We start from the raw sequence: 20353 nt of genomic DNA on the forward strand, positions 1-20353 counted from the left end.
CATTCTTTACCATAGTTCCTAGTTTGCTCTGTAGCACTAATCTACGGATCGAAATATCTCGAAAAGGCGACGCCACAAGTTGAAGTTCGTGCTCAGCTAGTCAAACAAAGTAAGCCGTTGTTGGCGGCGTGCTTCATTTGACGTCATTCACCTTGCAGGAAATGAACCATTTGGCTGCAAGCTGTCAAAAATTTATCAATGCTGAATCTAAATTTTACAAAACAAGATCACATTTCGAAAGGTCCTATGCGCTTTCGGTATCCTATGCTGATAGAAACCATTGAAAAAGTACTATGGAAAAAGTATGAACAACAGTGAAACAATGTTTATTTTCACACACTCGATCGGAATGATGACGAAAATGTAGGAGTGTCGTTCCCCTAGGACAAACTTCACATTGCTCTACAAACATACTCAAGCTTACTCCGATTTTTAAAGTTATTTTCGAAAAAAATGTTCGCTTCTTTACTTGACAGAAATTATACGATTTGACAGCTTATTCCTAGTCATGAAATATTCTCGCAGAGCTGGTTCTGTCAGAATCTTGCTAGAACAGTGGAACATTTCTGTGTTCCACAAGAACTACATTTGAACAGACGCGAAATGTTGACTTGTCAATTTAATTATCTTGCATGAACGTATAAAAAACAAAAATGGTTCGCTGGTGTGCCTTTATCGTTGCATGCTAATAATATTGCTTATTGTGAGATAAAATCACGTTTCTCCATCGCTGTGAGTGACAGCCGCCTGACTACCGCAGTGTAAAAATCAGCAAGTTGGACTGAAATTCTGCGTTGATTTGGTCAGCTGAAAACTCAAGGCATCCTTTGACAACAGCCAATACTTTGTTCTGCGGTTGTCATGCGGCTGTCATGCGACCATTATCTTGCGGTCGTATCACCGCGCGTGAACTCTAATTATTGACGCCCGCAGTAATAACATTTTCATAAAGAAACACACAAAAACTTGAAATTTAATTTACTTACCTGTTGATTAGGATCGCCTAACATTAAATTTGATTGGTTTTGGTTCTGTGTGTGTAATATACACGGTCATCCAACAGTTCATTTCTGAATTATAAGGCTTTCTACACTCAAAATCAGTAGTACCTCTCAAAAAGGGATCTGTCTACCCTTTATTTGTCATCACAAATAACGGTAGTAACCGTTTGCAAAAGGGAAACGACGGGCCAGCTTGAAAAAAGGCTGGAAGTAACCCTCTAAAAGGGTTTGTTTTCCTTGTGTTGACAGATAAAGGGGTTGATAGAACTCTTTTTGAGGGGTGCTTCTAATTTTGGGTGTAATCTGAAATTTACCAACACATTCGAAGTATATTTACATGACAGCTGCATTATATTATGAATTTTTTAATATACACTCTGAAATATGTAGCCCATCAGTATGGGAAACCAACATGACTGAATTGTCAAGCTCAAAAATGCGTTTATCCTTTCCATTCTTCTTCGGTCTAATAGCCGAGTGGGCTAAGGCACCAGTCTTTACTGTTGGTACTGGGTTTGAAGCCCGTCGGTTGTCACTTTTTTTGTGATTATTAAAACTGTACGTGTTGTGTGTAATATTTAATGTCTTTTTTCACAAAGGTGTGCATGCGATTTTATCATCGGTTGGAATTTAATAGAAAATTATGCATTTTCTCCTGACTCTGATGTAAATAAAACTTATTCAGAAATAAGTTTTGAAAACACGTTTTACACATATTTTGGGTGAATTTTATCATGTATGATGTCATTATATGTTTATGGTGAAATCTGAGTGATTTTTTTTTATAAAATGAGTTATGAGTCTATAAACATCAGTTTGACAAAGTTTGAAATCATATAGAAAAATATGAGTATTTCACCTGATTCTGATGTAAATCGATAACTATTTTCGAACACTAAATCTTCCATGAATATTTTTGCCAAACAACATGTTTGATTTTAAATCAGAAAATTGTGAAATTTTCATCTGGTTCTATAATAGTGGTTTATGCAACAAGTTGCAAAAAGAGGATTTTTTCAGCACGAGCCGTACATTTATCCAACGAGGTTCACCGAGTTGGATAAATACGAAGAGTGCTGAAAAAATCAAGTTTTGCAAAGAGTTCCATACAACATTTTATGCAATTCCAAAAAACACACACTTAGTGAAATTTTATGTAAAATTTTCATGTATTTTGTCAATAAATCGTTTAAACCAAAAAATTTTGAAAAGTGTAACTTTTCGAAACAAGTGCTGAAAAGTTCAACTTTTCAGCACCCATTTGAGTGCTGAAAAGTAGAACTTTTCAGCATTTATTTTGAAAAGTGTTGCTATTCGATTCTGTTATTTTTGGTACAGAAAAGTAGGCTATTTTGTCATTCAAGAATGACAGGAAAAGTAAATAGTTTCTCGACTGAGTTGCAAAAACTTTTTTACACAATACTTAAGGTAAAACTACATAAAAGAGGTAATATTCAACAATAATTTCTAGAGTTTTTTTAATAGCTTATAGGACCCTTTAAAAAAAACTCTAGTTTTTTTTCTCAATTTCAACATTCTTGATAACTTTTTTTTACTTTGTAAGAGAAGTTTAAACTCAAAACCCAAGCCATATCATGAATTGTCAAGTTAATCATTTTACGTTTTATAATGGTTAAATTATTATTACATTTTCTAATTTCAAATCATTTTGAATAAACTGAACTTTTGTGGTAACCGCTAAAAACAGTGTCATATAGCTTTTATTGTTAGACTAGTTGAGCACGACCGTCCTAAAAAGTCTTATTATTGCAAGTTTCGTGAACTATCTTAGAAAGCGTGATTTATTTTTAAACATTTAATTATTCGAGTTGATCTTTTGTGCTTCCAAAATGGCGCGTTAAGCTGAGCAATCAGAATAAAAAGGCTTTTCAGTTTGAGAGTGTGTGTTTGTGTGTGCGCGCAAAAACAGATCAAGTATTAACAGTCTAGTTTAAACGTGTATTGCGTAGCTTTATTCGGTTGCTAATTTAATTGCCGGGAACGATTTCTCGCTTATAATTTTAACACTTTGTGTTTCTTTTTTCAGTTATTATTTATGTTATTTTTTAACTGTCATCACGAGAATGCTGCCAAAGTTTACTGTCTGTCTTTTTTGATTATCGGAATGATGTCTTGCTACCACTAACACACACAATTAAACACTAACATTCCTTCCTACACTTACACATATATATCGCTCGTAAATTTTTTTCTTCTGGCGTTCAATTTTTAACCACAATTTTACTCGCTGGCAGTTGTTACAAGTTTGCTAACGACCTTCATTTTTCTGTTTTTTTTTTTTTTAATAACTCAATATTGATGCAATTTATCCCATTGGAAAGCAAAATTTTACTCAGAAAAACGGTATTTTTTTCTTTTTCTCTTTTTCTTAATGATAACGTGGACAAACCTACCAACCAACCAACCAACACCACTACCACTCGACAACATTTGTTCTGACGCAACGCAACAAAAAACAACTAAATCTCTCAACTCATCAAAATTTTCGAAACAAAAAAAATAATGAATTTCTGCACGCTAAATTACTTGTCAAACACCAACATTCTCACCTACTACACGTTAAACCACAACAAAAAAATTACGAAATTTCGTAACAATCCGCGGACCGGACGGTACAGGCGACCATGTTGAAAAAAATGAAGGGCAAGATGAAGCGACGTAACACCGAACCGACCATGCAGGTGATGGGGCCATCAGGGATACAGATGACGCTGGCCGCTCCCCAGGAGCCGGAAGAGGTCGACTCGAACAATACTGATTTCTGAATTTGGTATAACGAGCGATTAATTTAACGTGCTTCGTCGTTTGTTGACACTACCACTAGCACCATGGCTATCATAACAGCAAGGGCAACCACAGCCGAGGCCGAACCACTACCACTACCGGGAAGGGAAGAGGAAGAGGAAAAGGAAGTGACAGTAGCGGCAGTAGCAACAGCAACAACAGTAGCGGAAGTAGAGGTAGAATCCGTGCCTAGCCAGGAAACAAGTGGTGGTGACAAGTGCGAATAGTTGACGACTGTGTACAGTGTACCTTTACTAATACTAGCAGAATCCCGTAGCTTCGTGACACAACGATCCCGATCCCACAATGTCCCACAAACATTCCCATCGAATTCGACGTTTTTTGGAGCAATTTGTGACGATCTGAATGAAACTAGAGTGTCACATCCCTCGGCTGCTAACGATAGCTGTCAAACTGACAGCGCCAGCTGTCGCTTTGACAGCGCCCTTCGGTACCGAGGGGCGCGACACTGCACTCATTCCATCGTTACACTTGCTTGAAAAAGGTCGAATGTTTTTGTCCATCCCATTCAAAAACATTGCCCCGCGGTGCTGTCAAAACACACAAACACATACTAAAATACCAAAGGTTAAACGTACACTTTCCCCAGTCCACCCCTAAAATTTGTAAATGTGGTAGCAGCAGTCTATTGTGCATCGTAGGCCATTCTCTCATTCACACGTTTCATACATCAATAACACACACACCAGCCACACACAGACCTTGTAAGAAAGAGAAAGCCACAATCTCACACCCACTCACGTTTAATGTTAGCGTCGTACCACCAATTCAATGAAACCCTGACTGTAGTGTTTAGCACGAATCGTATGTGAGAGAAAGAAAGACAGTGAGGAGCAGAACAATTTGGTTAGGAAATGTGTGACAGTTGTGACAGCTAAACAAAGCCACCGCCCGAACCATGAAAATACCAATTTGAAACTTTTTCGAGAAATGGTGACGCCTGCGAAAATTATACTGTTGCCTTCCTCGGCGCTAGCGCGAACTGTCAAGCTGACAGAATGCGTCAGTGAGCGAGGGACGCAACTGTTGTTAAATTGGGGTTGCCGTTTCTCGTGAAAGTAAACTTTAACCGGACAAAAACCAGTCATCAAACTCTTACCGAAAGTCTTTAGCCAAACACACAAGAAAACATTTAACAAACAAAAGAAAAAAAAAACTCCGTGGGAACAATAGATTTTTGCCAAACAAAGTTCTATCTAGAGAGTGAAGTCCAAAGAAAACCAGACAGGAACTGGAACGTAAACAAAACGCAACTTTCATCATGTCACAAGTCAAACACACAAAGCAAATCAAGCAAACGCGCAAGGAACGTTAAATTAATGGCTCTTAATTTACACCGAAGCAGAAGGAGGCTCAAGAAGAAGAAACTAGGAGGAGAACAAAACAAACATTAAAGGAAAATCACCCACACACACACACAGGAAAAATATTCATTATCACAAACAAAGAACAAACAAAAAAGTATTCTAGTCAAAGCAAGAGAAGAAAAAAACAAGATATACTTATTAGGAAGTTTTGCATTTCTAACGTAAAAGGAGAACAATGAGCAAAAATCGTAAGTAGGAGAGAGCAAATTGCTAAAAAAAACCAAACCAAAACAAAGCAGATAAACAAAAAAAAAAAAACAAACATATTTTTGAACCTTGTTATGCATACTATTTGTTATTCAGAGACTGTCTGACTGGCGCGCTAGAGCGCGCACGGTTTGTTATAATGATTTTTCGATTTTGGGTTTCGTTCCTTCTCAAAACGTATCGAGCTATATTATTGTAATACTATCAGATCGAACATTCATACAACAAACACACAAACTTTTGTCATAGTGCGATAAATCAACACAAAGAAAAAATATGAGGGTAAACTGTTTTTTAGATCAAACTGATTTATGCATAAAGAAAAAAAAAACACACACACACACAAATGAAATAAAATGTCTATCAAAAAGTAAGACAGAAGGGTTTAAAAAGAGAAATACAAAGAAACAAATTCTTCTTGAGAGTAAACCAAACAAAAAAAAAGTATTTATACGGAAAGTTGTTGACTATATTTACTATGAATTTTATTTCTATTCTTTTTCTATACAAAGTGCGTGGAGATCGCAGCAAAACAAAGAAGAAAAAACAAACCACGTTATATTAAAAAAAAAAGAAAAATACGCTTCAAAACACGTGGTGTGAAGCCGGAGAGTACACGAGAGAAAGAGAGAGAGAGCGAAAAGTCATAGAGAAGAGGGCATATATTTTGAACAGATTTCAAAGTTGAGCGGAAGCGAACCGGATTTGACACAAACGAAAAATGAAAGAAATGGTTCCGGTCACTGCGGAAAAACGGTTATTTTTTTTTTCTTTTAAGTTTAATCAAGTGTACGATTGTAAGAGTAAGCGCGAGAAAGCAGCAGGACACTGCAGAGTGTAGTGGAGGAGAGGGAAGGAGAAGAAGAAACCAAAACATTACGTACAGTAAGCAAGTGAACACACAAACATACACAAACACACAATTATAGCCGTAAATTGTAATTTAAACAATTACGTTTTGTATGGTATTTTACCAAAACTACATAAAGAAAACAAAACTATTAAACGCTAGCAAACAAAAAAAAAATCTCCCAGACTTTGTCACCGAAACAAGGGAAAAACACTTGCCAAAAACAAACCAAAACAAAAAACAATCCCGAACTTGACATCATCATGACATCAAACGCATCCACCAACTGTAAACACAAACTCACACATTCAAAAGTCTAACCAACGAATGGCAGAACCAATGTCACGAGTTTTCTTCCACCCAAAAAGCAAACAAACAAAAACATCAAACACATACAGCCAATAAACCATAAACAAAAAAAAAACAAACACCCGATCTGTCAAAGTGAGCTGTTTGCGCAAAATGGCGCCGCCAAACTTGAGGCGGCCATTTTGACGCGCCACGCAGCCCCCAGAATAATCGGTTCTTGGGAATGTTTAGTCAACGCACGGATTCGGAGCTGGGGGAGACGCTTTCCCCGCTGCGAATGGAAGTTACACGCACACAATTGAGACGACGGATGTTCTCGCAGAACGTTCCGGAAATGAATCCGCGGGCACAGAAAATTACCACCAATCGAAAAAAACAAAACTCAAAGAGAAGCGGGTGCGTTTTCTAGAATATTCTCAGCGTTATTCTACCCAGCCGTGCACACTTACACGCAAATCACCCTCCCGAACGGTGGACGCGGGCGCGAACCTTTGGAAATAAAGGTCAACCGTGGACGCTCCAGGAAGTGTCACATGGCGCCCAGGGCGACTCGGGAACGAACGCCGTGTGTAGCTTCCGCCTGTGCCGCGGCTCGCACCGGGTCCGCCGTTCCGCTTTGGTTCGTAGAAGTTGAGATTCTGAGTTCCGAGGACACCAGATTGAGTTCCGCCACCTCCCCCCTCTCGGAAAGGGCGCCGTGTTGTCTCGCTCCGGCCCGGAATGGAGAGATCGCGAACGCGGCGGACCGATCCAAAACCAAGCAGACGTTTCGTTACTCGCGATCCAGAAACCTGTAGGGGCTCAGTGTTACTAGCTTTGTAATTCCGGCCGCACGTGGCGAGTTCTGCGCGACGGCCGCAGCTGTCAAGTGGCGCCACCGTCGGCTTGGGGGCCGATCCCCGGGTGGACGGTGGCGCTGCGTGAGGGATGCAATTGCCGGAACTTGACCACATCTACTGCAGACCTAGTACCACATACACTTTTCTGGATAGTGACAACGGCGTTTGTAAACACGCAGGTTTTATAGTCTTAAAACGGTTCTTTGTGGAACGCCTTTTTCGTTGTATTAGTTGTATAGACGACTCTGTTTCGGTATCCTAAGTTAGTGTAGGTGCACATTCGGCTAACCAACCAAACAAACCAATTCGATTACGCCCTTCGTTCATGTTACACAACCCAAACTACAGAACAAAAATAATGTGAAAAAGCAGCACACAAATACACGTACTATAATAGTAATAATAGTGGTAACTATTATTATGGTGTAATTAAAAGGAAAAATAAAAAAATGACCATAATATATTACAGTATATCTTTTAAAAGAATAAATTTAAATAAAAATCTCAAAATAGAGTTGATGTAGTGTCGAACGCATATAAATATAACAGATATAATTAAAAATTTAATTAAAACCGTATTTTTTCGTATGAATAATTAAAGAAAACAAAAGAAAAAAAAAACATTAGAAACTCTTCTAAACGGTGTCGTGCTAAGAGATACTAATACATACCAAACTTAGAACCACAGACTAATGGAAACAAAAGAGAGAGAGAGCAAAAAATAAACACAAACAAAACACGACGTACGCGCACACACATCGAAGATGTCGTTCCCCTGGGCGGACTCTGTCAAGCGCCTCCTTGGATAGCAGTCCGCGCAAGTCCAGGGGAGACTGACAGCAGCGCGCTCCTCCTCCCTCGCGAAACCCCGCGCCGTCGCCGCCTCCACCACTGACATTTCCACCAACGCAAGCGTGTATATTTCTACCCAACAAAACACACATAAAACGTCACCACAAACTCTTTCATTGTCAAAGCGGTGCGAATGTCGTCAAAATGGCGGCGGCGACGGCGCCGGGCTTTGCCCAGCAGGGGACCAAGGGGCTGTGTTCACTCTGGTGAGTACCAAATCCAACCGGATTGGATGTGGACGCCGGTTCTAGTACTCCCGCGTTATAAGCTAGTATAACAAAAACAAACGAAAAGGGCGGTGCCACGTGGCTCCGCCCTCGTACAGTCCCACCCCCCAAAAAAGGCGGACGCCAGGTATTCAAACCTTGGTTTAGACGTCTAGAGAATCAAACCAAACGCAGCGTAACACTATCTAGAATCACCAATTTTCACACAAAAACACACTCACACACTCTACACAAAACTAAAAACAATCGAAACAAAAAAAAAACAATGCTTAGTGCAAGCAAACAAAACCAAAACAAACAGCAAACGTCACAACGGGACTCGGTATGACAAGGCTTGCAGCGTTCGTTTAGCGGCCTAGTTGCCGGAATCTGTCGCGCGCAGTTGGGCCATCCCGCTGAAAGGGATGGTCACGCCAACAACTAAACAAAGAACGAACAAACAAACAACACAACCGATAGGGACAAAACAGTCGGTAATAGTAGAGTTGGAGGAGAAGAAAAAAATCAAAATGTAAACAAAACAGTATAGAACAAACAAACAACCTAACCAAAACAAGGAACGCAAAAAGAGGGTATTTATGATCAATCAAAGAAAAGAAGAGGAAGAAGCGTGCGAAGGGGCGAGAGCGAGAGAGAAAAAGAATGAAATGCAACGCTCTCATTAAAGTACCCAGAACAAAAAAAAACCAACGCATGAGAATCACAGAGGAAAATTCCCACAAGTAGTAGCAACTCTACCCGCTCTCCTCTCGCGGGAGGTTGAGGAGAAAATCAAAGAGAGAATAGGAGAGTAAAAAAAAGAAAGGGGGAGAAGAGAACAGTAAATTACACACACACATGAATCGATTAAAGTATAAACAAATGAATACTATTAACTATTTAATAACTATTATTAAAAATGAATTATATAATATATAAATATATGTGATTATAAATAGGTTAAACATAATTTGTCAATAGCAAACAAAACAAACAAAAAATATATATATACATATATGTATAATTAAAAATATACAAAAGAAGCATTGCTTTTAGCTGGTTTTATTGAAAGAAAGTCCCTTCAATTTCAGAGTTTATGAATTGTTTGAAAAAGATCATGCGCCTCCATCAAAATCGTTAACGTAGTTTGTATTGGTGGAGACGCATGGTTGTTTTGCTCTGGGTCAGTGTTTCTCAACTGGTGGGGAATTCCTCCCTGGGGGGAAATTTTACCATTCTAGGGGAGAATGAAGATGCAAAAGAAATCCAAAGTTTTTAAACGTTTTTGCAAAATCTTGAACACAAATCTGGTACTTTCAATGAAACTATAATGCTTTCAATAATTTTTGAACAGATGTGACTTTCTTTAATATGTAAAAAGAGCATTTTCTATTTACTTGTATTTCATCTTCTAATGAGGCTTAAAAATATAACTGAAACAAAACTAAAATTCAAAATGTTTATTGAAGATATTAAAATTTCCGTCGAATTGTGCAGAAAGCGAATTCAGAGGAATACTAGTCTTTATCATTTTGCATTTTTTTTTTATCATTTTCGAGAGTTTTTGTTTTCGCACAAACATAAAAAGATGATTGGAAATGAATTTTCACATAGTTTGAAATATGAGCAGTTCAGAAATTGGTTTTGTTCTAGTTTTCCAAAATAAGCTGGTGTTATTTTTTCAAGAGAAAGTTTATGTATTTTTTAATTCTTTCAAAATTAGCAGTTCTCGAAAAAATATAAAATTGAACAATCTTGAAAATGTGCCAAGGGGGGAATCAGCCCGGGAGCATGTTGACAGCTCCCATACAAACTGAGCGTACCTCTTTTTGTGGGCCCAGTGGGCCTAAGATGGCGGCCTTTGATATTATCTAGCCAAATTTTTGAAAATGGCGAATAGTTTAAATAAATATAGTTTTTGCCTTGTTTCGGTTTAAAACGACGAAATAAGCAGCTTGGAATCATTTTTGTGAAAAACTTGTTTAGAGATACGCCTCGTGCAAATATTAGTCTAGAACAGCTGAAAGGAGTGTGCCGCGAAAGCTGTCACGAAAAAAAAGTTTCCCATGCAAATTTTGAGTTGCGTAATTAATGGGCGGATCCGACGAGGCCCACTGGCCATCTGTCGGTGAATACGCGCAACTCACGAAAACTGTCATCTTAGGGTCCGGCTGGGGGGAATGGATCGAAAAAGGTTGAGAAAAACTGCACAGTGGGCGAAATGGAACCCAAAATCGGACTTAATTGAACGCGGCTGGTTCCCTGGTATGAAAAATAGTAAAGTAAATGTGTCAAACTATCAAGTGCAAATCGTTATTCTTATGTAAAATTGTCTGATCTTTACGATAAAAATATTTTCAGATTTTAAAAATCAGACCTAACATTTGAAAACGGCCAAAAATGCTTTTATAGCGGAATTTGGGTTAAATGGACCCTAGATGATTTTTGCGGTGCAAGTGGTTATTTTTACTGGATTTCTGGGACATTTTCACATAAGTAAAATGCATTTTGGATGGCCGCATGAAGCCTCCGCTCTAAATACAGACTGATTTTCAAGAAAAAATTTAAAAACTGGGGAATTGGGGAAAAATGGACCCTTTGCCGTTACGTGCGGTGGATGAAACCATCACCAATCGATTCCTCGGATTTTTTTACATAAGAAACACTCTTGTTCATACCGGGGAACCAGCCGCGTTCAATTAAGTCCGATTTTGGGATCCGTTTCGCCCACTGTGCACTGCTCTGGGTGATGCACGGAAAGGGACCATCCATAAACCACGTTAGGGGGAGGGGTGGTTTCAGCGGTCGTCCACGCTCCATACCAAAAAGGTTTTTGTTGTATGAAAATTGTTCACAAGGTGGGGGGGGGCTAGGTGGGAGGGTCTGAGGTTTCAAAAAGTGTCTACGTGGTTTATGGATGCTCCCAAAGCAACAAACACGGCAGGATCTAAAACGATAATGTTTTGTTTTTGTGTTAATTTTTGAAATTTAGATTGAAATTTGAAATTAACAACGAATCTGTTTTAGCACTATCAATTGAATTTTCAAAACAAGATTTTTTAAATTTTTTATTTTTGTATGTATTTTTGGGAACTAAAAAGGCATCTTTTGTTCTAGAGGTTAGGGTGGTGCAAAATCTGGTACCGAAAATTAAATTTGCGACTTTTGCAAGAACTTAAAAACAATTTTTCGTTTTTTTTTTATAAAAGTGTCCATGAGTGTCCATTTTTAAAAAATAATATAAAGTTCAGAAAATTTTATATAAATTGTCCAAAAAACATTGCTGATTTAAGGCTAGTATGGAGATCGGAAGGAAAGGGGTCAAGAAACAGCCTTACGAACAGCAGAACAAAGGAGAGGGAGAGTTTTCTTGGGGCTTTTCTTCACCCTCTCTGGCTTGCTTTCGCTGCCGCTGCTGCCCATTTGAAATTTTTCTTGACCGATTCATACACCGCTTTACACAAAGACAAGGAAATAGGAAAATTGTTGGAAAATTACCCAAACAGAAATTTTTGAATCAACCTAGGAATCAGCTTTCAATGTTTGAATATTTTTTGTATGTACTTTTTTAATGCCGGATGTCACTTAAAGGTATGTAAACTATGTCCAGTTCCTTCATCCAACCCATCGTTGGTTGGATAATCGAAAGACCTTTCCAACGAGTCCAAAACATTGAAGATCTGGCAACCCTGTCTCAAGTTATGACAACTTAAGTTATGTTTAAGAACTTATTTAAAGCTGGATCTCCCTTATTTGTTTGTAAACATTCTCCGGATCCATCTACCGACCTTTTCTTTGAATGCTAATGGAAAGACCTTCCAAACGAGTCTGAACCTGGTAACTCAGTTTAAATTATGATAGTTATGATTATTCCAAAGAATTGATAATTTAGATGACAAATATTTCTGGATCAATTGGGTACTAAAGCCTTATGTCAATTTTTATGTACAACTGTAAAAAACACGATTAAAAAGCATTTCTGATCACTTTTTTTCACTTTAATGCAAAAATTTTTTTTTGACAAGACAACATTTTTTCGATGGTTCAACTATGGCCCCCTTAGAACGAGCTGTCAAGTAGGAGCTTTTCTGTCAAGAAGGACCACGAGGTTAATTTTTAAAAATTGATTTAAAAATCCACTTTAAACTCTTTGTGGTCGTACAAAGGGTCATTGTACTTAGAAAAATAAGCTTTATCGCTGTAAACAATAATATCAGCAATCTATGCTTCATTTTAGGACCCAATTGTTAGGAAGTAGTGAGCAGGGTTGTGGAGTTTTGCGGAAAAATCGCAAACCTATCAAAGTCGGTATTTGGAAAATTCTGGAGTTTTTTTTTTTCTTTTAAAAGGTCCAATAAACCAAATTTTCAGTTTTTTTGCTTTTTGGGTGTTTTTTAATACCCCTGACTCAAGGCGGTTTCAAAAACACCCAAAAAGCAAAAACTGGAAATTTGGTTTATTGGACCTTTTCAAAAAAATCTCCAGAATTCAAGGTGCACGGGTTTCTGGGGACCCCAAAGCTCATGCTTCCCCTTGAGTTGAGCTTGCGCAGTAACATTTTTCAATTTTTGTAGGTCAGTGTAATTGCATCCCTGTCAAAAAATATTGTCGAATAGCTGAGAAAATTGTCCACAATTCTCATTTTTTGACTTTGTTGATCATACTTTTGATTGCTGAGATACAACCTTTTGAATTAGAATAACAAGAATGAACCAGAATGATGTCTTTTTACTCTGTGTGTAATATTCACCTCGTACTTTCAAACAAACTGTTATCACCTGATAAGCGCAAAGTCATTTTAATAATATAAATAAATGTGCAAATCATTGCAAGCTGTTCAGTTGCACTTGAAGCGTCCCTCACTCAATCCAAAATGCCTTCGGTCGCTCCCACCGTAACGCTGAACAATGGACAGAAAATGCCCGTGCTGGGTCTGGGCACTTGGTTGGTAAGTCATGTTCAAATTTCTTACACTGGAAGATCTTTTAACTAGACTTTTCACAAAACTCAAGTCCCGTGAAGGTGAGGCGGTTACCGCGGTCAAAGCAGCCATCGACGCCGGATACCGCCACATCGACACGGCCTACTTGTACGCGAACGAGCAGGAAGTAGGCCAGGCGATTCGCGAGAAGATCGCCGAGGGCGTGATCAAGCGCGAGGACGTTTTCGTTACCACCAAGGTTGGCTTTGATGGTTTGAGGGTAAATTGATGTTAATTTTAAGGCTTTTTCTCTCAAATAGCTGTGGAACACGTACCACGAACCTCGGCACGTCGAAGAAGCGTTCAATCGCTCGCTGGCCAACCTAGACATCGGTTACATCGATCTGTACCTGATGCATTGGCCAACGAGCTCCAAGTTTATCGGTTGGGCTGCACCGGATCCGGATTCACCGGTGGCGCCGGAGTTTACCGAAGTGGACATCATAGATACGTACCGCGCCATGGAGAAACTGTTAAAGACTGGAAAGGTCAAGGGCCTTGGTGTGTCAAACTTCAACAGCGAACAGGTGGCGCGGATCGTGAACGAGTGTAAAGTGCTCCCGGTGACGAATCAGGTTGAGTGCAATCCCAGTCTGAATCAGCGGAAGCTCACAGAGTTTTGCAAACAGTGGAACATTACAATCACCGCGTACAGTCCGTTGGGTCGTCCCAATTACTACGAAAAAGATCCACTCAACATGCCTAAACCGGCTCTGGATGATCCACGCGTATTGAAGATCGGTAAAAAGTACGGCAAGTCTCCGGGTCAGGTCATTTTGCGTTACCTGGTGGACATTGGTACCATACCGGTGCCGAAATCGGCGAACCTGGATCGGCTTCGTCAGAACATTGCCATTTTCGACTTTAGGTTGACCCCCGAAGAGATCGCAATTATGGACGGATTCAACACCGGAGTGCGAACAGTGCCGTTCGCCGTTTGGGCGCCCCACAAATACTTTCCCTTTGCTGCGGAATTTTAGGTAAATAAATAAATAAATATGAAATTCTCGTAATCATTATTTGCATTCCTGGAACAACCTTAGAAACCACCAAACAGTAACGCATTTATTCAGAGCAATATAAAACTCCAAAGTAGAAAACCAAATGCTTTTTTTTAATTTTTAAGCAGACTAGTAAGAAAGAGGGGAGTAAGTGTGGCTGAATGGTAACGCTGTTCGGTTTTGTAAGCGGAAGGTTCTGGGTTCGATTCCCATCTGCTCCTATCGAGAAATTATGGAAGGAAGGAATCCTGAACACTTGAATATGAACGAATACCCACTCTAACGTTAGGGGGGCTGCGGGCGAGAAACGGGCATCGCCAGTGCCAGTTAAGACGCTTTAGTTCAGACACAATCCTCAAAATTTTCGATTTTTTTGTTGCACACGCACACCTCCATACTTCCTTCATGGCCCACTCACACTCTCTCAATTTTCCATAACGCGCAAACGTCAAACATTTTCCTTGCTAGTCGGAACCTGTCGGAACGTGTTTGCAAGGTTGTTTTTTTTAAATGAAAAAGTGCGTTGTTTTTTTTACAAAATTGATGGTGAGTAATGAATTTTATTTAGAATTTAAGACAAAATCATTCATTTTGATTTATTTTCCCGACAACAGGTTTGCTCGTTTGCCCCAGAAGATGGAATATTCACTAGGGACGGCTTGGCAGACTCCCAGCCGCCGCTGCTAGATAACACGTCTCTAGCATCGATCAAAACGGCCACCTTTGGCAAACCAAGGAAGATCTGCCACCAGCTGGATAACCGGATCAGGAATCGGAGAATCGGAAGGTATGTTGCGGGAGTTGTTGGGATGGGAATGCTATTTACAAAAAGCTGACACAGGATTGTTTTTCAGCAAAGGAAATTCCCAAATAGTTGGCCCTCGAGCCAGAACGCGGTTGGAGCGGAGATCATCTGCCGTCGAAACTACTCTCCAAGGCACATCGCCGTTGCACCTTATCCAATGAGCAGCACAAACGGCTCTGGTGAAAGGCGAAAAAGTTTGGTGGAGGTGATCAGTTGAACGGCCAGAGTCCGGTGGCCTGGTAGAAGAAGAGCTTGGTCCATTCGACGAAAAGTGATGTTGGATAGTCGACCATCCCCTCCCATAGCAGGAGGGTTATCCACCTCAAGACTACGACACCGCCTAGCTACGGAAACCGGGAGGTTCAAGGCATCCGTTCAACCGAGAACCTACTACGAGTTAAGGTAGACAGTTGTCTTCGTAAGCTTCCTCCTCCGCAACCTCTTCCAAGCGGCGCTCCGCTGGCATCCCCAAGGACCAAAACGGCCAACGTGACCGCAAAAAGCTGCAAGACCAGCGCCGTCGAATCGGCCGTAGCCAAACCGGAAGCAGTTTGTCCAATACGTCTGCCCCAACATCCAACGCAGCCGGTGGCCGGTGCTAGGCCAAACGGCCGAAGGAGCGAACCAGTTATCCGCCAACTCAGTGTTCCGCGGCCGTGCTGTCCAACTTGCTGCATCTCTCGCTACCACAGAGGGCGTCACGCCGTGGCTTGAATCACTTCGACAAGGCTTCCGTCACCTCGACTGACCAGTGTTGATTTGCTAAAGTGCTTTTTTTGCTTCTTTTCCAAGAGTGTAATCACTTGCCAAAGGCGCTTCACTTTGGGACCATCCATAAACCACGTGGACACTTTTTGGGAATCTGTTACCCCCATCGTGGACAATTGTCCATACAAAAAAACTTTTTGTATGGATCGTGGACAATCGCCATACCCCCTAAAGTGTCCACGTGGTTTATGGATGGTCCCTTTTCAAAGTTCTCAATAATTTATTTTCCCCAAAAACATTTATTTTTGATCGATTTAATTTTTAAGTTTTGGTCCTACAGTAGGAATTTTTTTCAAGGACAAAAGTTTCCGTAGTAACTTATTAAAAAAGGCAAAAATACCCAATTACATAATAAAATACATAAATTCAAAGATATAGAACATAAACAAACTCAACATAAAATACAAAACAAAATATCAAAAATAAAAAGATACAAAATACTCAAATACTAAAACACAAAACTACGGAATAGAAAAGTTATATAAAATACTAAAATATAAATAATGAGATACAAAGAATACAAAAATATAAAAATACAAAAATACAAAAATACAAAAATACAAAAATACAAAAATACAAAAAATATTAGAATACAAGAATACAAAAAATACAAAAAATACAAGAATACAAAAATGCAAAAAACAAAATGCAAAATGCTGTATGTAAAATGTTTGTTTGCAAAAATACATACCCAAAAAAATAAAATAAAAAACACACAAATTCAAAGATAAACAAACATACAATAATTTAAAAACACAAACTAAAGTTAACTTTTTTTAACTGAATTTAGCAAAATTTTACTTCATTTAACTAAATTATAATTAATTTAAATAAATTTAATAAAATTTTAACTTAATATTTAAAAATTTAGTCAAAATTATTTAAATAAAACCAAATTCAGCCTCATAAAACTAAATCAAACATAATTCAACTAAATTGAGCTTATTTAAACTTAATTTAACTAAATTTTACTCATTTTAGCCAAATTGAACTAAATTTTACCAAATTTTGCTAAACGTAACATATTTTAACTAAATTTTACTACATTTAACAAAACTTACCTTAATTTTATTGAATTGACATAAATTCTACCAAATTTGACTCAATTTTGCTAAATATAACTAAATTTAACGAAATTTAACTTTTTTCTACTTGATTCTACTAATTTTAACTAAGTTTATCTTAAACTAATTTAAATCAATTTTGCGAAGTTTAATAAAATTCATTGAACTTAACTGAATTCAACAGAATTAAACAAAAAATTAACCAAGCTTAACTGAATTTAGCAAAATTTAACTAGTCAAATTAATAAACTCAACAAACAAACAACAAAATTGAACACAATTTATATTAATTTAGCCAAATTTAGCTAAAATTAGTCAAATTCAACGAATTTTTTCCAAAATTTAGCTAAATTAAACATAATTTAACTTAATTTAAGTAAATTTATTCATTTATTTGACTGAACTGAAAGTCATTAAACTCTATTTTACTAATTTTATCAGAATTCATCAAATTTTAGGTAAATTTAATTCAATTTAACTTAACTTAAATATTTCTTTATTTAGTCAAACTTTACTAAATTAAGCGAAATTTTACTAAACATACATAAATTTTACTTAATCTAACCAAATTTTACTTAATTTAACCAAATTTAACTGAATGTAACTAATTTTAGCAAAATTAAAATAAATTTTACGAAATTTTGCTAAACTTAACGTTTTTAAACTAAATATAACTTAATTTAACTAAGTTTACCTTAATTTAATTTAATTGATTTAAGTTTTGCCAAATTTAACTAAATCATAAAAAAATATAACATAATTTAACTAGATTTGACTTTATTTTACTTGATTCTACCAATTTTAACATAGTTTATCTTATTTCAAACCAATTTAACTTAATTTTACCAAATTTTAACAAAGATTATTAAAAATTATTAAACTTAACTGAATTGAACAAAATTAAACATAGATTTACTAAACGTAGTTTAACTAAATTAAACCTAATTTAAGTAATTTATATAAATTCAGCCATATTTAACTAAATTATACTTCACTTAATTCATTTTAACAAAAATTGAAATCAATTCAACAAATTTTACTTAATTTTGCTAAATTTAGTGAAATTCAACTAAATTTAGCAAAATTTTACTGAATTTAGCCAAACTTAACTCAGTTAAATTCAACTAAATTCAACAAATTTTTGGTAAATTAAACATAATTTTGCTTAATCTAGCTTTATGAAGATTTAACTTAATTCAACAAAATTTTACTTAATTTTACTAAATTCGACTTAATTCAAATTAATTTAACTTTTTAAACTGATTATTATTAAGTTTAGTAAAATTTAAGTGAATTAAACTAAATTGAGCAAATTTAACGAAATCAAGCTTAATTTAACTATTTTTTTCCAATTTAAAATAAATTAACCGTAATTTTAATAAATTTTACTTATTTTGACTAAATGTAACTAAATTCAACTAAATTTAGTTAAATCTAACTTAATTCAACTGAATTTAACTAAATTTCAATAAGTTTAACTAAATATAACAAAATTTCACTAAATATAACACAATTTAACTAAATTTTACAAAATTTTACTGAATTTTACTGAATTTATGAAAAACTTGAACTTAATATAACTTAATTTAGCCAATGCTAACTTAATTGAAATAAATTAAGTAAAATGTAACTAAATTCAACTGGATTTAATTAAATCTAACTAAATTTAACTAAATTTGAATAAATTTAAATAAGTTTTACTAAATCTTACTAAAATTAACTAAGTTTAACGAAATATATTTAAATTTAACTATTTATAACTCAATTTAAGTCAAATCAGCTTAATTTAACTAATTTTAACTTGATATATCTCATTTTAGCCACACTTAACACATTTGAAATAAATGAAGCGAAATTTTACGAAACTTAATTAAATATTACTCAATCTAACTAAATTTTACTTATTTTAACGAAATATAACTAAATTCAACTAAATTTAATTAAATCATAATAAATTCAACTAAATTTTAATTCATTTAACTATATTAAACTAAATTTAACTATGAAGAACTGATGTTAACTGAATTGAACTAATTTTAGCTAAATTTATCTAAACTTAACTAAATCTTACTAAAATTAACTAAATTTGACCAAATTACCAATAAAATCAATTTAAAGTCTTGTTAACATACTAACCTAAAGCCCAACTTATATATTTTTTTAGTTAGTTAGGTAATTAGTTTAAGTTTTGTTGTTAATTCAATATTTTATGAATAAAAAAATAATCTGTCGTGTTTATTTGTCACCCTATTTTATTTAATCGCCCTAACTTGAAATCCGAAGTAAACAGGAAGGAGAAACCCCCCGGTTTCCGGCACGTCGGTCCCCCGTTTATAGGCCCGTTATCGTGGTCAAAACGGGCCCAAAAGCGTGCCACAGACGGGCGTAACACATCGGCCAAAATTCGTAACGCCCGCCTAAATGTTGCATTCTGGCACGCAATGGGCCACAACGAGGGGAAAAAGCGTGCTGAAAATCGGGCCCGCTTTCAGGCAAAACGTCCCCGCTTTTTGGCCATTTTCCGCCCATTTTTCTATGTGGGTAATTTAGAGCTCGCGGCGGGGTTCGATTCCCCGTCCTATGGGTCAGCAGACAAAAATGGTAACCACCAGACCATAGAGAATTTGCAGCAAAGCTAAAAGACACGTGCCGCCACCTATGAAATAATAGCGTAAACCTATGATTTTTTGAAAAAATGTGTTTTGTCCTCCATAATCAACATTTTTACAAAACTTATGCCGGATTCGGATGAGAAAAATTATTTCCAACAATTTGGTGTACAACTTTCCAAAATTTGATTGATTTTTCTATGAGAAAACTGTAAATTTATAAAAAGATAGTCATTTGGACTATTTGGCAAGAAAGTCTGTCAAAAATCAATAAAAATTGTCGAATCAACTATATACCTGTTTATTTCATTGATATATACGGGGAAACTATTTTTTTCGTGTTCCAAAACATGTTTTTTAAAGAAAAAGGTCACAATTTTTTGCGCGCCCAAAAATTGATGTTCATTATTTTAAAGCAAAAAAAATTTCTCGTCTTTTGCAACCAGTTTCATTATGATTGATGCAGGGAATCATGAGAAATAAGCGATTTTGTTCTTCAAACCAGCAGAAAGGAATGCGATTTTTGGCAAGTAACCTCATTTTGGCGCCACCTACATTTGAAACACAGTCACGCTGCAAAACCTCAATCGAGGCTTTGTTGACTAGAAGCATTATGAATGCTGTTGGCATTCATACCCACATAGAAAAATGGGCGGAAAACGGCCAAA

At 36.7% G+C, this 20353-nt stretch overlaps 3 protein-coding genes across 5 annotated transcripts in view; all 3 read left to right on the forward strand.

Annotated features, from left to right (window-relative positions):
• The window catches only part of LOC6039164 (diacylglycerol kinase theta), a 71889-nt gene extending 62725 nt beyond the window's left edge, over nt 1-9164 (forward strand). For all 3 annotated transcript variants that reach the window (XM_038249350.1, XM_038249351.1, XM_038249352.1), the window contains one exon: nt 3641-9164. In XM_038249350.1, the coding sequence (XP_038105278.1) occupies nt 3641-3787 (147 nt within the window). In that variant the 3' untranslated portion in view covers nt 3788-9164. The remainder of the gene's footprint in view (nt 1-3640) is intronic.
• A 4109-nt stretch (nt 9165-13273) lies between these two features.
• Nucleotides 13274-14451, forward strand: LOC6039162 (1,5-anhydro-D-fructose reductase). Its single transcript, XM_001848766.2, has 3 exons — nt 13274-13405; nt 13470-13637; nt 13699-14451. The coding sequence occupies exons 1-3, from the start codon at nt 13331-13333 to the stop codon at nt 14416-14418; spliced, it is 963 nt and encodes a 320-aa protein (XP_001848818.2). The 5' UTR covers nt 13274-13330; the 3' UTR covers nt 14419-14451.
• A 171-nt stretch (nt 14452-14622) lies between these two features.
• Nucleotides 14623-16087, forward strand: LOC119765335. Its single transcript, XM_038248984.1, has 3 exons — nt 14623-14985; nt 15054-15226; nt 15294-16087. Exons 1-3 carry the CDS (start codon nt 14950-14952, stop codon nt 15403-15405), a joined length of 321 nt encoding a protein of 106 aa, XP_038104912.1. The 5' UTR covers nt 14623-14949; the 3' UTR covers nt 15406-16087.
• Nucleotides 16088-20353: the final 4266 nt, after the last annotated feature.

This window comes from Culex quinquefasciatus, chromosome 1 (assembly GCF_015732765.1).
Source record: "Culex quinquefasciatus strain JHB chromosome 1, VPISU_Cqui_1.0_pri_paternal, whole genome shotgun sequence".
NCBI classification, from domain to species: Eukaryota; Metazoa; Arthropoda; class Insecta; order Diptera; family Culicidae; genus Culex; species Culex quinquefasciatus.

Excerpts from the sequence above, each read along its gene's own strand:
- LOC6039162 (XM_001848766.2), top strand. The coding sequence starts at position 13,331 with ATGCCTTCGGTCGCTCCCACCGTAACGCTGAACAATGGACAGAAAATG. Across the intron at positions 13,406-13,469 it reads TGGGTCTGGGCACTTGGTTG|TCCCGTGAAGGTGAGGCGGT; the intron begins GTAAGTCATGTT and ends ACAAAACTCAAG. Across the intron at positions 13,638-13,698 it reads ACGTTTTCGTTACCACCAAG|CTGTGGAACACGTACCACGA; the intron begins GTTGGCTTTGAT and ends TCTCTCAAATAG.
- LOC119765335 (XM_038248984.1), top strand. The coding sequence starts at position 14,950 with ATGAAAAAGTGCGTTGTTTTTTTTACAAAATTGATG. Across the intron at positions 14,986-15,053 it reads TTTTTTTTACAAAATTGATG|GTTTGCTCGTTTGCCCCAGA; the intron begins GTGAGTAATGAA and ends TCCCGACAACAG. Across the intron at positions 15,227-15,293 it reads AGGAATCGGAGAATCGGAAG|CAAAGGAAATTCCCAAATAG; the intron begins GTATGTTGCGGG and ends ATTGTTTTTCAG.